Genomic DNA, 14,871 nt, shown 5'->3' with positions numbered 1-14,871 from the left:
TTATTACATTGTTTGGAACACATTTTTTATGAACATGGGTTTTATGTACTTAATTCAGTGCTTAATTCAGTCTAGTTCTTTCTTACGTTCTTAAGGAATTTATATTTACATTGAAGTTATTTCTCAGGCATAACAACAGCAGTATCTATGGTCTTCATGATAATACTTCATGAGACATGTAATACTTCCTATAAAGTGATGTTGGAGATATTGTTCAAGGCCAAATATTTGCAGCATTGTTTTATGCTGCATTCAGATGGAAATTTGTTCATCATGTTGGGTGTAACTGTAAGAGATGCCAACTGCTCATGCCCAGGAAATTGGGCTGGTACATTATTGTGCTGCCTGGTCCATGACTCTGATAGGTAACAGGATACGGTTTTGATTCATCTCAACTATCCTTCCATTCATGACCATTTCCTCCAGAATCATGTATGCCTTGTCCAGATTGAACATGATGTCCAGTTCACACACTTTGTCAAAATACTTGTCGTATGTTTCCACAATGTTGTGAATAAGTTCCAGGATGGCAAGTTCGTTTTCCATGTGGTCAACTCCAACTATGAAGTAGAGAGAAGCGTATCTCCTGTACACCAACTTGAAGTTCTTGTATTCCAAGAAGGAGCACTGTAATGAACAGGTGATGATAAAAACAAATGAACTACTCACATGTATGGGATATAATGACTGGAGAAAATAATATACTATATTAAGCCAAATTAAATGTAGAACAACTAATCCATCCAATGATCCAAGGACATGGCCTAAATCAGCAAATTTACACCAGTAATGAACCGGGATGAGGGAGGATGCAAATTGAACATCTTAAGCAAATGATAATTCCAGGTACATGCATTAATAAACATCAATTTTATTGCACAACATTTGTGACTGCTACAATGGGGTACTGTAGATATTAGATACATACAATGTATGTAACAATGTATGTATACTATTTAAAGTTGTGAACAGAGATGACTATGATACTAAAACATGTATCAGAATGCACAGGAGACATTGTGTATGTTACAAGTTTGTGTTTGAGATAATACTGTCACTTTTGCATAGAGTATATATTGACCTAGATATACATTGTAAGTAAATAGGCTCGGGACAGAGGTAGATGGAGTGTCTGTCCCACCTGACTGTCTTCTCTGGCCAGACATTTCCTGATGATGTCTCTCTCGATGGAGACACGGTCCTGCTCCGGGTGTTCATAGTACTGTGCCAGGCGCGTCTGGCCCTGCTTGTTTACCAGCAGGATGAATTTCAACATGACTGAAACAGAGGAAAGTGGGTTAACGTTATATGTTATACCAAGGGGGTTAAATAACCTCCTTGGTTGAACTAGTAGTAGTAGTAATGCAGTACTTGTTCCTCTCTCTTTTTACTATATTTTCCATTCGGGGAGGGGGGGGTCAAACATTGTGTGGGAAAACCAACCTGGAGAGGGGTTTGTCCTGATAACTGGTAAAACGTTAGATGATGTTGAGCACACATAACATGTTTTTCGTCAGCGGACGGGACCTCATTTTCCGCCAACCCCAACGCCAGAAGTCGCTGCGCATACCGTTACCAAGGAGCTTTCTTCTTACGCCGTTACGTAGTGTACAGCAGTTTCCAATCAGTGCAGTACCTTTGATACGAGTAAACGACGGCAAACAAGGCGACTGCCTTGATACTCTATAATTTATGAAACAATTGCAGCAGTATTTATATGTTTACCTTGGTTTACCTCTGTCTGATACACCAGAAATTTATCGCAGTGTTGGCAAGACGCCTTAGAGAGGTCCGGAGGGAACGTTTACTCGAAGCAGAGATCGAGATCGATGTACAAACGTTACCGGGCTACGCAAGCCTCGTGAAACCGGGACAAGTGAACTGACCTGGACGGGATATGGTATCAGATATACATGGTTAGTCAGGTCTAATGTTCTGATGAAACGCCCGAGCTGCACACCGGCTGCACACTCACACACAGCAGGCCATCTTTTATCAGCAGACCCCGTTACCTTTGACCTCATGACGCACTGCCATTTGATTTGGCGACGTCATACAGCTGATACATGCATAAACGTCACAGACTTGGGAAAGAAACAACCCCCTTGGGAAAAGCGTCTGGCCCCTAATACAACCCTCGTCGGTATTGTCTGCTCCAAACACCTTTGTAAAACACAGGAATTACTTCTCATCATCGGAAACTGTTTTCCCCTTTCCACAACCTTCACGAGAATCTCTACATCTAGTTAACGTTACATTGATGCAATGAGGTTTCCAAAAGATAAGCCCGTAGGTCCAAGAAAATCCTGTTGGAGGGCCAAACAAACACTGCTTCTCCTCGAGCCTAAAATCCACTAAAATCATGACCGTAGCTAGCTAGCATGTGACAACAGGGGATACCAGAACTACATGTACAAGCTGCACTGCACAGTACCATTAAAAGGGGCTAGGCTATAGGAGACCCTGAGTCAAACTCCTTATTTCCCATTTCAATGTGTAATATGTGCAATATGCCAAGAAAGATACTGTGATTTTTTAAATTTCATAATCACATAATCATTAAATTTTTTGAACTGCGATTCCTTTGGACGTGCTTCAGCCCGTGTATCGCCTCCTCATAAAACTTACACAGTCTCCCTATACTACTTAACCGTCCCGGCATGCACCGCGAGAGGAATCCTCGCACCCTGTAATGGCGGCCATCGAGTAAAAATCTTCTCTGGAACACAGATGGACGACGGCTCGACTGGCAACCCGCACGCAGTGCCACCGGGCTCTAACCAACCCGGGATGATTCCCAACAAACCACAGACTCTCCAAGATGAGCAATCGCAGCAGACCAAGTACTCCATACCGGGTATTCTTCACTTCATCCAACATGAGTGGGCCCGCTTTGAGATGGAGAGGGCGCACTGGGAAGTTGAGCGTGCAGAATTACAAGTAAGAAACCACGCTAATTTTGTTCCCATCAGCTTGTTTATGATCTTCAGAGGCTTAGCTATGGTATACAATCATTGACCGCCGGCTAGTATTCACACTACAAGCTTAGTTCCTCTCACAGTTGCAGTAAGTCCAGTACGTAACGACGCCGCCATGTTGGATGGAACATGGCTTCCTGTCAGTGTGACACCACGCAAATTTCTGCCATTTCACAGCCAGCTTTTCGCTAATCTTTCCAACATGCGCACACCAGAGCTGGTACAATTTCTTTGGGCACGCAATATGTGCCGTTTGAACGTGTCTAAGTCAGCAAATTTCCCAGCTATAGTTGTCGGCGAGGCCGTGTTGTGATGCGAATGTGTACCAAGCTAATTAACATACTCCGCCCATATTATCCCTCTTTATCACAAAACTGTTTGGGGCAGCCGGGCTTCTCGTACCGTCCTCGCCTGCTTACACTCTCCGCGATGAATTATTTATTCACCAACTACAAGATCTCATAATCGCGGGGCGAGGAGGAAGGGAAATTGGTGCGAGGTTGGACGATTGAAATCACATCAGACGCCTAGCTGCCAAAGCCTTACGCACCAAATATGGGCATTCTTTACTTTTCCTTTCTGAAGAACTTCCAACAGTGCCCACATGGGTATGACTGTGAGGTTACTCACCCAAATTAATATTTCACCGTTTTGGGACTTTATTAAATATAAAAAAATCTTGAGTTTGAAAATAATACGAAATGGGGTCCCATTTTGTAAGTAGGAATTCTGGAAAATTGTGATCACCTGGACATAATTTATAACAAATACAGAGTCCAAAGCTCAGTTTGTCCAGGCTTGGATCTGTGGCATATCACAATATCTGTTGGTAGTTAATATAGAGTAATAGTGGCACAAGATGCAAAGAGTTGTGAGTTTTTAATATTCTCAGAGGCAGACAATATGAATGTGCAAATCAATGCTGTTGCCACGGCAAGCATTTATACTATATACTAGTAGTTAGTTTTGCCTTACATTACATGGACTTTATTTACTTATGGACACTTGTCATTATTCATTATCCAAAGGAACAGCTCAGAATACTGTTGTGTACATGTGCACTTTTGAGCAGCCAATATTGGAGCTGTGGTTATGTTAGCATGTCAATTGTTTGTACGTAATATACGGTATTATATTATATATCTTAAACTTGTACAGTACAATTTATAATATTTCATTGTCATGCCAGGGTGAGAGCCAGTAAAGGTGATCACACCTGTTCTCTCAACTTTGAATCCTTCCACATTGATGCTGAATTTTAGTAAACAAATGTTTGTTTTTTTTTACTCTGGGTGCACCAATATACCAAGATAACTGGGGGTTACAGCACAGAAAAAGTGCAATTGTAGTAATTTGTACACTTAACTTAATTTTACATACACTGTTTTACATCATATACTTTACATGTAAATGTCAGAAAAATAATAAAACATTTGTTGTTAACAATTAAAAGTCAGTTATAGAGTTAGTGTTCATCACCATTATAAAAGCTGACATCATGCTTATGTTATGCATGTGAAATTCATTTTATGTTGGACCTCAACCTCCGAGTAGTTAGACTTTTATGTGCTTTTCATGATCAGATGTTAAACTTGAAGGCAATGCATGTACCTACAGGAGGTAAAGTACTAATATCAAGTACACTGTAACAACATGTCTTGAGGTAGGTATTGCATCATCACCAAACTAGATGACAGTTGAGTAGTGGCCTTGACTGTTTTAGTATGTTACCTTTTCAGGTGGCAACTTACAGGGTCCAAAACTTACATACAGTCGTTCAGGGCTCAAAATGTTGGGTGCATAAAGCCATAATGCACTTTTGTGCAAACTTGGAGCTTTGCACCTAGTAATTTTCACTGTGGGTGCACCAATACAATTAGATATTCATATATTGTTATTACCTCCGGGGGAGGAGACATCCTTCCGCGGAAGGGTTTTGTGAGAGATTTAGATTTTCATGTTCGCAGCTGTTTCTCGCGTTTGGGTCGACGGATTCTTTTGAGACTCGGTACATGTTTTGCTATTGGGCTGCAGATGATGCACGTTCTTTTGTTTTTATTGTATATGTGTTTTAGGGCGTGAAAATGGTACCTTTTGGTGGCCCCAAAACACCCCTTTTAACGTGAAAGTGGTCGCGACCGTTGACCTTTGGCGTGTTTAAGCTATTCTCGGTCTGGTCCACGTATATGACCCCTCACACAGAGGGGTGTCCGGTCTCGATAATTTTTTGTTTAAAATCCTATATAAAAAATATACAATAAAAAGCCCGGAGGTATAAAATCTCAGATTTTACTTGTTCATTTTATATCTGTTGTATAAATCATTAAATGTACATGTAAGTGTGAGCGAAGGACTGGTGCAGGTTAGGTACAGGTAGACAACAGCTCTAATTTTACTTCCACTAACCTGCATATGTAGGTGGTATTTCAATGATGATTGTGGGGTACTCACCCACTCATTTCTAAGCACAGACTACAAATTTAAACAGAACCTGACAAGAAACTTCATGCTGTAAATGTGTTAACTTTTGTGGTGGGTTTATTTCGCATGGGGTTTTTGCAGCATTTTGAATCTGAGTTGAAACAATTGTGTATTAGTACTACCACTGAGTTGTAATTGGAAACGCATATTTGTGGTGTTATGGAATTTGCTCTGACTGGAGAGGTGACCATGAAAGCTGTGAAAATAACCTGCCACAAAAGTTTCAAGGTGTCTTCAAGGGAATGTTAAAAGAGAAGATGGCACATGTTGGTGAGCATCTTTCTGTTCCACGGTATTCTTTCTTTTCATTAGAAAATGGATGCAGGAAATTTTTCAGCCAACTGCAATTTTACCATGTCATACATGGACCTACTAGAGATGTCAGTCAACTGTGTACATGTAAAAGATAGTGCCCGCACTATCATATCAGTATATTTCATTCAAATCTGCCAATTTTCACACTACTGAATGGACATGCGGGTATGAATAATACATGTGATGACATCCGGTGTATCCAGTCATCACAGACATCATACACTTTGACTTTAGGCCACACCAATTTAATTTCTTGGTTAACGGATTCGCCGCTTCATTTTTTTCTGATTTGCAAATAAAAATAAAAATCCAAAATCAACTGCAAAATGCTCATATTTTGCCCTGAACAGTTGAAAACAGACCTTTTCATCCTAGTTGTTACAGTTATTCCATCTTTCAATGCAATGGTATCATTAAAAGTTCAAAATTCATTGTTTAAATTTTGAACCAGCCTGGTGTGTTGAGTTCATGGCTCCTATCGTACCATTTTGGGGCATAATAGGATGCCTAGGCCTGTTTTTATTTTACTTTTTTTTCGCCCGCCCGCTCCATTATTTTTCTAGAAAAATCCGTTAACCAAGAAATTAAATTGGTGTGGCCTTAGGGCATTAAATACATTCTTATTAATAGGTGCCCTGGTGCACTGGACCTAAAAAATTAGGTGCACAGAAGAAATTTAGGGTATACAACATGAAATAAAGTAGAGCTTGAAAATGTGACCATTGTAAACAAATAATACAAAAAAATTTTTTTGACACAAAGAATATGCTGTATGCTTGGTGCACTTGTGAGTACCTTTACAAACATAACCCTATATTATAGGCTATATTCAGGTGCACCAGTGCACCCACAGTCAAAAATTAGGTGCACAGTTCTAATTTTGGATGAACTTGCACCAGGAGTATGTCAAGCCCTGCACTTGATTATCTGTAGTACTCAAATTGTAGCGGACAGATATAATATATATACAAGGCAGACAATGGCTATACATATAGAAATACTACTCACATTTATAGCTACAACCTACAAGTCAATATTTAATGAACGGTCGAAAAACCTTGTGTCTGTTGACATTTAATGACATTGTCAGTTCCTATGATTACCATACAGAGGTATTATAGTACTGAGACAGGAACTGGTAAATTTATTTATTACTTTTCATGCAAGCGGAAAACACAGAAACAAACAAACAGATACAATATCCCGCATTTCATAGAGTTAAAAACGGAAACCAAATGTTCCGTCTTCCTAATTGGGATTCGTCAGGTGTTTGACATAGTCTTTCTCGAGAATTTGATTGTCAGTGTGGGGAAAATGTCAGGAAATGATTTGATGGCCCTTTGATTTCATTTCCACTTAGCTGACATGAAACTGGCATCTATCTCCCTCCTGTAGTACTGAGTGACTTAGGGTGATAATCTATTAGTGTTGTCAAACAGGAACACCTGTTTCAGGCCAACTGGATATAACAGATGATATTACCCACAAATAAACCGGTAGCCCCATGGTGCAAAATTCGTTTTGATGAATGCATATGTAGTATGATAACAGCAGAGTAGTAAATACATATTGATCTTTTGGAGGAATTTTAAGGCTCAAAATCCTTTTTTCTGTTACATGCCTTCATGCAATAGCATATACTAGTAGTGATGTGACTAGAAAAATGAATTTCAATTGCTTAGATAGTGGGCTATGATTTATTAATGTTCAAAAGAATCATCTTGTGAAACCATGGGACAGTAACAGGAATTGTAAACTACATCTCTTCTGTTTAGTAGCTAAATTAATTGAGATGCAGGTTACTGTCTGAATATTTGTAGAGGTAGGTGTTTGTGATTGTGAAGCTGCATTTTCAGTACTGGGTATCCTTAGTTTGTTGAAAGCTGCATGAATTTGTGACGGTTGTGTACATGTGTGAATTAAGATATACATATTCCAAACTCGGAAGTAGTGTGATAGTTGTACAACCCAAACTTGCTGACAGAGGATGCCAACATTTGTAATGTGAACGTTAGCCTGGCATAGCCAGGAATTTCAGAAGATTGTTGTAGTGTTCAACCAGTTACTGTTGCTTATCTCAGTGTAAACTAGTGTATTAGTACTAGGACAACTCCTAACCAACATTACTAACTCCCAACCATGGTCTGGAGAAGGTCGAGAGGCCATGGTCAGCTATGTGTGACAGGGGCTTTACTTACTTAGTCACAGTGTGCAAGCAAGTAGATAAGGTAGTTATGACTAGAAGCCATATTTGCCAGCAAAAGAACATTTTTCACTCCCCGTCTCTGTCATCATTTGAAGAAACAGACCACCCCAAAGCTACTTTTACCCAACATCATCCGACTCCTGAATTAGATTTTCTGATTTTGAACTTCCATGAAAGAATGAATGGTCTCTTACACATATCATAAAACATCATCCTAATTCAATGTTGTTGTTTTTTTCCCTTGCAGGCCCGGATAGCATTTTTACAAGGAGAAAGGAAAGGTCAAGAGAATTTGAAGAGAGACTTGGTCCGAAGGATAAAAATGTTAGAATATGCCCTCAAACAAGAGAGGTAAGTCCATGTCAGTACCTTAAGAATGTTAACAACTTCCTGATTATAGATTGTCTTATGCGTCTGTGAAAATTTCCATTAACCAATGTCTTATGATATTCAAATGTACACAAATATGATATTGAATTATTTACCATTAGGGTATTTAGTTTTTTATTGATTATGCAAGTAATGCCCTAATTAGCATAATCAATATCCATTGATGGTCTCATCTTCTACCCAAGTTACAATTGTCCCCAGTGTGAAATTTTATGAGGCAGAAAGTGGTTGTGATGAGCAGTACCATGGAAAGCTGCCAGGAGGCCCAAAATGATGAGTCTTGCTCAACAGGGTCTATTTCTGCAAGTGCTAATGTTAGCCGGGCAGATGATAATAAAGACCTCCTCTCAGCCTCTTGGGGACTGTGACTAGATTAGAACAGGTTCCTCCGGAAGAAACGAGCTTCAACTGTGCTGCATTCTTTCACAGAGCAAAATACCATAAGTTGAAATACGGAACAGAACTGAACCAGGGAGAAATGAGACCACCGACTCCACCTTCAGGTAGGACCACCTTTTGTACTGCAGTATTGTAGAACAGAGTAATATTTAGTAATAAGGTCCTGATTTATCATAGATCAATCTATCAACTTTAGCAGTTTGACTAGAAAGGCCGCCTTTCCACTTGATGTTGACTGAAATTAGATTTGTGTGATGATCCATGGTTTTATATTTGGAATATGATGCATGAAAGTTTGATTTAAAACTACCTATAAAAAGACAACAAGACATACAAAACCTAAAGAGATTCATTCTTTATCTATGTAATTCCCATGAAATGGAGGGCCAGTTGTAGGTTTCTCAAACAAAATTCAGCTGTTACATGCTGGAAAATATGCAGTATACCCTTGTAGATGCATATTTCTCTTAGCCTTGCTCAAAATCCAACATATATATCAAAAATGAACTGTGTGGCGAATGTGACCACACACGTTAATTCGTCCCAATGATTTAATCTAAGACATCTCCCATGAGGTGTACCAAATCTACCGACAACTCCAAGAATCTGAGTCAGTTGTTTACAGTCTATATCGTATATGTGCAGTGGTCAGTAACTAGAAGTAACTATGTGATGTATTGGTTGAAACATTGGCTTGACAAAGATCATGTTTTTCCCCTGCATCAGATGAAGAGAGAGAAACAGACTCACCCTTATCCCAGAACAGTCAGGTGACATGGAGACAAGGCAGACAGCTACTCAGACAGTGAGTCCATTCACATTTATCTACTGTTGTCCTACTTACATTTTACATGCTGACAAGCTTTCAATGCTGCTGGGGGGACTTTTATCTGTACATGTATATACCTACCATACTTTTTAAGTTTGATATTAGATATTTCTATACTTCTATATAAGTTCTAACTATGACCAAGTATGTCATTTTGTGTCATTATGTCAAAGTCATGATAGATGAAAACATGACAGTTTTTTAAGAAGTTTCCATAGTTATGTCTAAGTACAAAAGTATTGTTGAGTTGTGGGTTTGTGTGTCTGTTTGCCCGGACAAGTAGGTAGATGACACATGGGTAGGGGAAGATTGACAGAATGACATAAGGTCAAACACAGGAAATGGAGCTAACACACAAAAAAAACTAAAATACATGTACATTAAATGATTCGCTCATCATTGTCTACCTGATGTCATTGTTCTTCAGGTATTTACAAGAAATAGGCTATTCAGACACCATATTAGACGTGAGATCGAATCGCGTGCGGACGTTGCTGGGCCTTACACCAAACGAATCCACCAAACAGGACGGTGAGGCTGGGGAGGTCCTCGTGAACGGAGAACAGGAGAGGGAAGCCCGCAGAGATGCCGACAGGAGGTAGGAAAATTGATTGGTTGGTTGGTTGGTTGGTTAATTGATTGATTGATTGATTGGTTGATCGATTAATTGATTGAGTGGTTGATTGATCCTCCCTTGTAAGGACAAATGGGCTGTTCTCAAGATTTTTTCTTCAGGGGTTAGAAGTATTGTTTGAGTGGATATGAGTTTGTGTGTCTGTCCTGACAGTAGGTTGACAGCACTTGGGGTGGAGAGAAGATTGACAGAATAACAGGTCAAAAGGATAGACACAGGAAATGGGATAAACTTGCAAGTTATCCAAAATACTTCCTGACAGAACAGACACAGAGTTGTAGCTCAAGTATTGAACTAGTGGACAGGAGTCATGTGAGGGAATTTTGATGTCCATGTACTTGTTCCATACCTTCCAAGATATAGTATCTTACACATTCACTTTGGAAATGAAATAAGTTTCCACCCTTGGTGAACCGTGTGTCTGTTTACCCCAGGCCAGTAGAGAAGAAGCGAGCGGGGATACCAGAGATTGACAGCGAGGCGTCGGTGTTGGCCACGTTTGACTTCCTGTCGTCAGAGGCCGTGGACGATGAAGACGAGGAGAACCTGAGCGACGGGGAGGAAGATGGCGGCGCCGCGGACGACGAGTCGGAAGAGCGCGAGCAGAGGAGGAGGAGGGAGAAGGGGAAGAAGGCGCTAGTTCAGGTCAGCTGGCTGGGAGACAGTTACACGTGTCACACTCTTCTCACCATTTACTATTGATGTAGCTATTAAGTTTTTCTTTTACCTCTTGAAAACAGATTGGAATATGTTATGGAAATTTGATTGAAAAGGGGAGTACTGTTTTGGGTGTTTTTGTATATGTGTGGGCAGAGGGAATTCCCTAACCACAGACTACAAAACATCAGACATAAACCTAGGAGGCTGTTGTCCAGACAGTGGTGGGGATAGTGGTCTTGAGGTAGAGAAATTTAGAATAATACATGAAACAAGAAAATCACAAAAACATTTTCCCAGACGTATGAAATCTTTTGTATTGCTAGTTACGAACTATCCCTGAGAGTACGTTGTTGTAACAGATGATGGAGAATGAGAGCCTGGCAGGAATGGAGGATGTGTTGGCAGACCCGGAGACAGAGGAGGCCCTGGCAGAGTTTGACTTCCTGGTATCAGAGGCAGGCGAGGGTGCAGGTGAGGCCAAGAGCACAGACGGTGCCGAGTGGGGGCTAGGTAAGGTGCTGCCCTTCTTATTCTCATCTTCATCATCATCACCACCATCGTCACCATCATCAGGATATAACCAGTCAAGTCCTCTACATTTGTTTATGCTGCATTGCCAATTTGTTGCTTTCATAAGAAAGGTTGTGTGGTCAGTGCTGTGCCTTTATTATATAGTGCATACAGGGATCACCCCAGACATCTAGTTTTAGGCTATGATGGTGCTAGGGATAAAACCACCTAAGGACTAGGTGGAAAATCTAGCATTTTGCATTTTTCAAATACAAATGAAGTCCATTTTGGGGGAGACTATTTACCTTACATCTGTGCTAGAATTGCATTCTGTAGAGACAAGAACACTATTTATTAGAAAACACTAGTTTTGAAAATCACTTTGTATGATGGTGCTAGGATTACATCCTGTCCAATATGATGGGGGGTCACTATTCCTTACCTAGGTATATTCTGTGCATGCATGCTCTTGCTTTGAAATTTTTGGCGTAGAGCTTTGTTGTGGAGCTGAGCAAAGTAGAATGTGCTTTCATTTCCTGGCAGTGCAAATAGTTTTTATGTTGTAACTGCTGCTATATTGAGCCTGAGATAGAAAATACATTCTGAACTGTTGTGTTGTCCCTTTAGACAAGTCCCCTACAACAGAAGAATGGGCCATGGACAAGAACTTACTGAACAAACTCAAGGAGGAATTCAAGAAAGAACGTAAGAGCAAGAAAGGAGCTAAGCGTAAGTTTTTTGTCTAGGTGTCAACTTTTGTTCAATCTTTTGGTATTTTATCTCACAACTGCTTTCCAACACTATGTTTGTATGTTTTTTGTGGTTGAAATAGATGTTGTGGCATGCATGGTGTAGATCATGTCGTGTATTTCTACAAATGAAGACTTTCATATTCTACACTTTTGGTTTAGATGCAAGTTTAAGTTATGGACTCAAAGATCAAACCAATAGAACGGTAGAAAATGCAGTATGTATTAGGTAAACCCACAGGCAATGTACAATCATGGAACAGTTTCCTTTGAAAAAGATGTTTCTGGACATAAAAGCTGTGTATTTTGCAGGCCCCAATCGTTCCACACTCCAAGCCATGCTGGCAAACCTGGGCGGGGATGATGACATCGTGATGCCGGCCTCTGGACCCCCACGGAGTGCAATCAACAACCCCGACCTGGGGCCTCTGGATGAACCAAGGAAAGAAGGTGTGTCTGGGAAACACTAAGGTGGCTGAGGGTTTCTGTGTCTATTTGTCCGTGGGTTGACAGTACATGGATGGAAGGAAGATTGACAAAAGCATTGTTTTGGCTGGCTGAGCTGTGGGTTTGTCTGTCTGTTAGCAACATGTGGGTGAGGGGAAGATTTACAAGCAGAACGACAGGTCAAAAGGCCAGACCCAGGATATAGGGTAAACCTGAGAGTAGGTTGACAGCACATGGGTGGGGGAAAGATTGATAGCCAGATTGACAGGTGGTCAAAAGGTCTGACACAAAATGGGTTGAACTTGAAGGTCACAAAAACCCAAAATACTTCACGGAGGCCTATAATACATATACTATTGGAGTGATTGTAACTGTATATCTCTCCTGCAGGGCCCAGAAGAGCAGGTTTTAGGGGTAGGTGGGCCGGAGGAAGAGTCACTGGAAGCAGCCCTGGGACTTGGTGACCTGGCAGGACTTACCGTAACCAATGAAGCAGAACCTCTTCAGTACGATGTAAGTTGCAGTCACCAGGAGACCATGTTTGTTTACTTCATTTTGGGAGTAGACCTCTACCCACAACTCAAATGCTGTTATATTTGTGAATTTGTTTTGTTTTTAACTACAGTTAACTGTAGAAAGTAATGAATTGATGAAATGTACAGAATGCTATAGGATGAGACCAGAATGCAGTAATTTTTGTGATGTATTGTATTTATAGGGAACCCAAATATTGTAAATTGTAACACTTTCATGGTGGTTTTAGCGGTGACCTGTCCACTGCCAATTCATGTTACCACAAACATTCCCCTCGTCTACAGAATTGTTTCCTACCCGACCTACCATAAAAATTTATGCAAACATTTCATGACTTTCAGTTGTTATATGACTGTTCCTACTATACTTGATACTATCCCTGTGTTTGGTATCATCAACAGGTAGCAGCAACAAAAGAAGCATTTAGGAAAACATGGAATCCAAAGTACACATTAAGAAGGTGAGTTAATATTTTTCATTTATACCTAATATTTGAACCCTTCTGTTGTCAGCATTATACCTTAAAAATATTTTTAATTGATGTTCTTGTTGCAAGCTAATCAAATTGAGTTGAGCTAAGAAGTAGTGGAAGGGATGGGCTCCACCTTCCAATACTGGGCCCTAGACACAGTGGATAACAACCCACGGCCGTATGGCCTCAAATGCTATGGTTCTTACTTGTTCTCTTTATGACATGATTTCTCCTCCTGTAGTCACTTTGATGCGGTCCGTGCGCTGGCATTCCATCCCATCGAGCCTGTCCTGATCACCGCATCAGAAGACCACACCCTGAAGATGTGGAACCTGCAGAAAACGGTTCCAGCCAAAAAGTGAGCCCCATCTACCTGCACTGGTTTAGGTTTAGTGATTAATTGTTGCTAAAAATGAGAAAACAGTTACTGTAACAGTTACTGATTTGACCTAAGAAAAAATGTTCTGTTTCTGTTCTGACCAACCCTAGCATTTATGTGTGTGTGGGGGAGGGGGTGACTGCTAGCAAGGGACCTTAAAATCTGACATCTGAGTGATAAAAACATTATGGAATCATTTCTTTAACCTGTTATGCTCATTTCCAATCGACTAGAGTACATTAACTAGCAGATATTTCAGGGATGGTATTGACTAGTAACTTTTTGACGGTAAATGTTTCACATAGCTGTAGTGTCTACCGCGGTCAGCCATTCTGTGTTTTGATTGGAAAGATGGACAAACCTGTTGATGCAATATATGTCTCCACAGGAGTGCCTCACTAGATGTGGAGCCAATCTACACATTCAGAGCACACTCGTGAGTACAGCGTTCCTTATATTGTGTTCCCCATAAACCAGGCTTATAACCTTTCATCATTATGTCATCGTTGAAGACCACAGATTACTTTGTCAAATTGTTCAGGTACTAAACTTCTATACTTGTACCTGAGGTTATGTTTAGGTATGCAGCGTTACTTACAACCTTTCTGCAGACGATGACAACAATAAAAGGCATAATTATCGTTATGCCAATTCATGGTCATCATACATTGTTACATACATTATAGAATACAGTCGGTGTGGTTTACATAGAAACCATTCTGACCTGGAAATGGTACTGATTAATGCTGTTCCTGATTGGTTGTGTTGCAGGGGCCCAGTGACCTGCCTGTGTGTGAGCTCCAATGGTGACCAGTGTTACAGTGGCAGCACAGACTCCACCATTAGATGTTGGAATATTCCCAGCCCCAACATCGACCCTTATGATGC

General features: G+C 40.5%; 2 protein-coding genes across 3 annotated transcripts in view; one reads left to right on the top strand and one right to left on the bottom strand.

Annotated features, from left to right (window-relative positions):
* Positions 1-2: 2 nt before the first annotated feature.
* Positions 3-2,031, bottom strand: LOC109474968 (AP-4 complex subunit sigma-like). 2 transcript variants are annotated; one of them, XM_019775463.1, is made up of 3 exons: positions 1,887-2,031; positions 1,142-1,278; positions 3-627 (listed from the first exon to the last, which is right to left on the bottom strand). In XM_019775463.1, exons 2-3 carry the CDS (start codon positions 1,274-1,276, stop codon positions 334-336), a joined length of 429 nt encoding a protein of 142 aa, XP_019631022.1. In that variant the 5' UTR covers positions 1,277-1,278; positions 1,887-2,031; the 3' UTR covers positions 3-333. The 2 variants fall into 2 exon arrangements, with proteins under 2 accessions (XP_019631022.1, XP_019631021.1); XM_019775462.1 differs by having other exon boundaries at positions 1,726-2,030.
* Positions 2,032-2,650: 619 nt separating this feature from the next.
* Positions 2,651-14,871, top strand: part of LOC109474987 (striatin-3-like) — an 18,849-nt gene continuing 6,628 nt past the window's right edge. Inside the window, exons 1-13 of the mRNA XM_019775497.1 lie at positions 2,651-2,940; positions 8,228-8,331; positions 8,800-8,873; positions 9,496-9,574; positions 10,026-10,196; positions 10,667-10,877; positions 11,252-11,402; positions 12,030-12,131; positions 12,464-12,603; positions 12,989-13,111; positions 13,534-13,592; positions 13,846-13,962; positions 14,372-14,419. Of these exons, the coding sequence (XP_019631056.1) occupies positions 2,731-2,940; positions 8,228-8,331; positions 8,800-8,873; positions 9,496-9,574; positions 10,026-10,196; positions 10,667-10,877; positions 11,252-11,402; positions 12,030-12,131; positions 12,464-12,603; positions 12,989-13,111; positions 13,534-13,592; positions 13,846-13,962; positions 14,372-14,419 (1,589 nt within the window). The 5' untranslated portion in view covers positions 2,651-2,730. The remainder of the gene's footprint in view (positions 2,941-8,227; positions 8,332-8,799; positions 8,874-9,495; positions 9,575-10,025; positions 10,197-10,666; positions 10,878-11,251; positions 11,403-12,029; positions 12,132-12,463; positions 12,604-12,988; positions 13,112-13,533; positions 13,593-13,845; positions 13,963-14,371; positions 14,420-14,871) is intronic.

Source organism: Branchiostoma belcheri, unplaced genomic scaffold (assembly GCF_001625305.1).
Source record: "Branchiostoma belcheri isolate BF01 breed outbred unplaced genomic scaffold, Haploidv18h27 scaffold32, whole genome shotgun sequence".
In the NCBI taxonomy this organism is placed as follows: Eukaryota; Metazoa; Chordata; class Leptocardii; order Amphioxiformes; family Branchiostomatidae; genus Branchiostoma; species Branchiostoma belcheri.
Note: the sequence above shows the minus strand (reverse complement) of the source record. Positions and strands in the feature narration are given on the sequence as shown.

Excerpts from the sequence above, each read along its gene's own strand:
- LOC109474968 (XM_019775463.1), bottom strand. The coding sequence starts at position 1,276 with ATGTTGAAATTCATCCTGCTGGTAAACAAGCAGGGCCAGACGCGCCTG. Across the intron at positions 628-1,141 it reads TGGCCAGAGAAGACAGTCAG|TGCTCCTTCTTGGAATACAA; the intron begins GTGGGACAGACA and ends TGTTCATTACAG.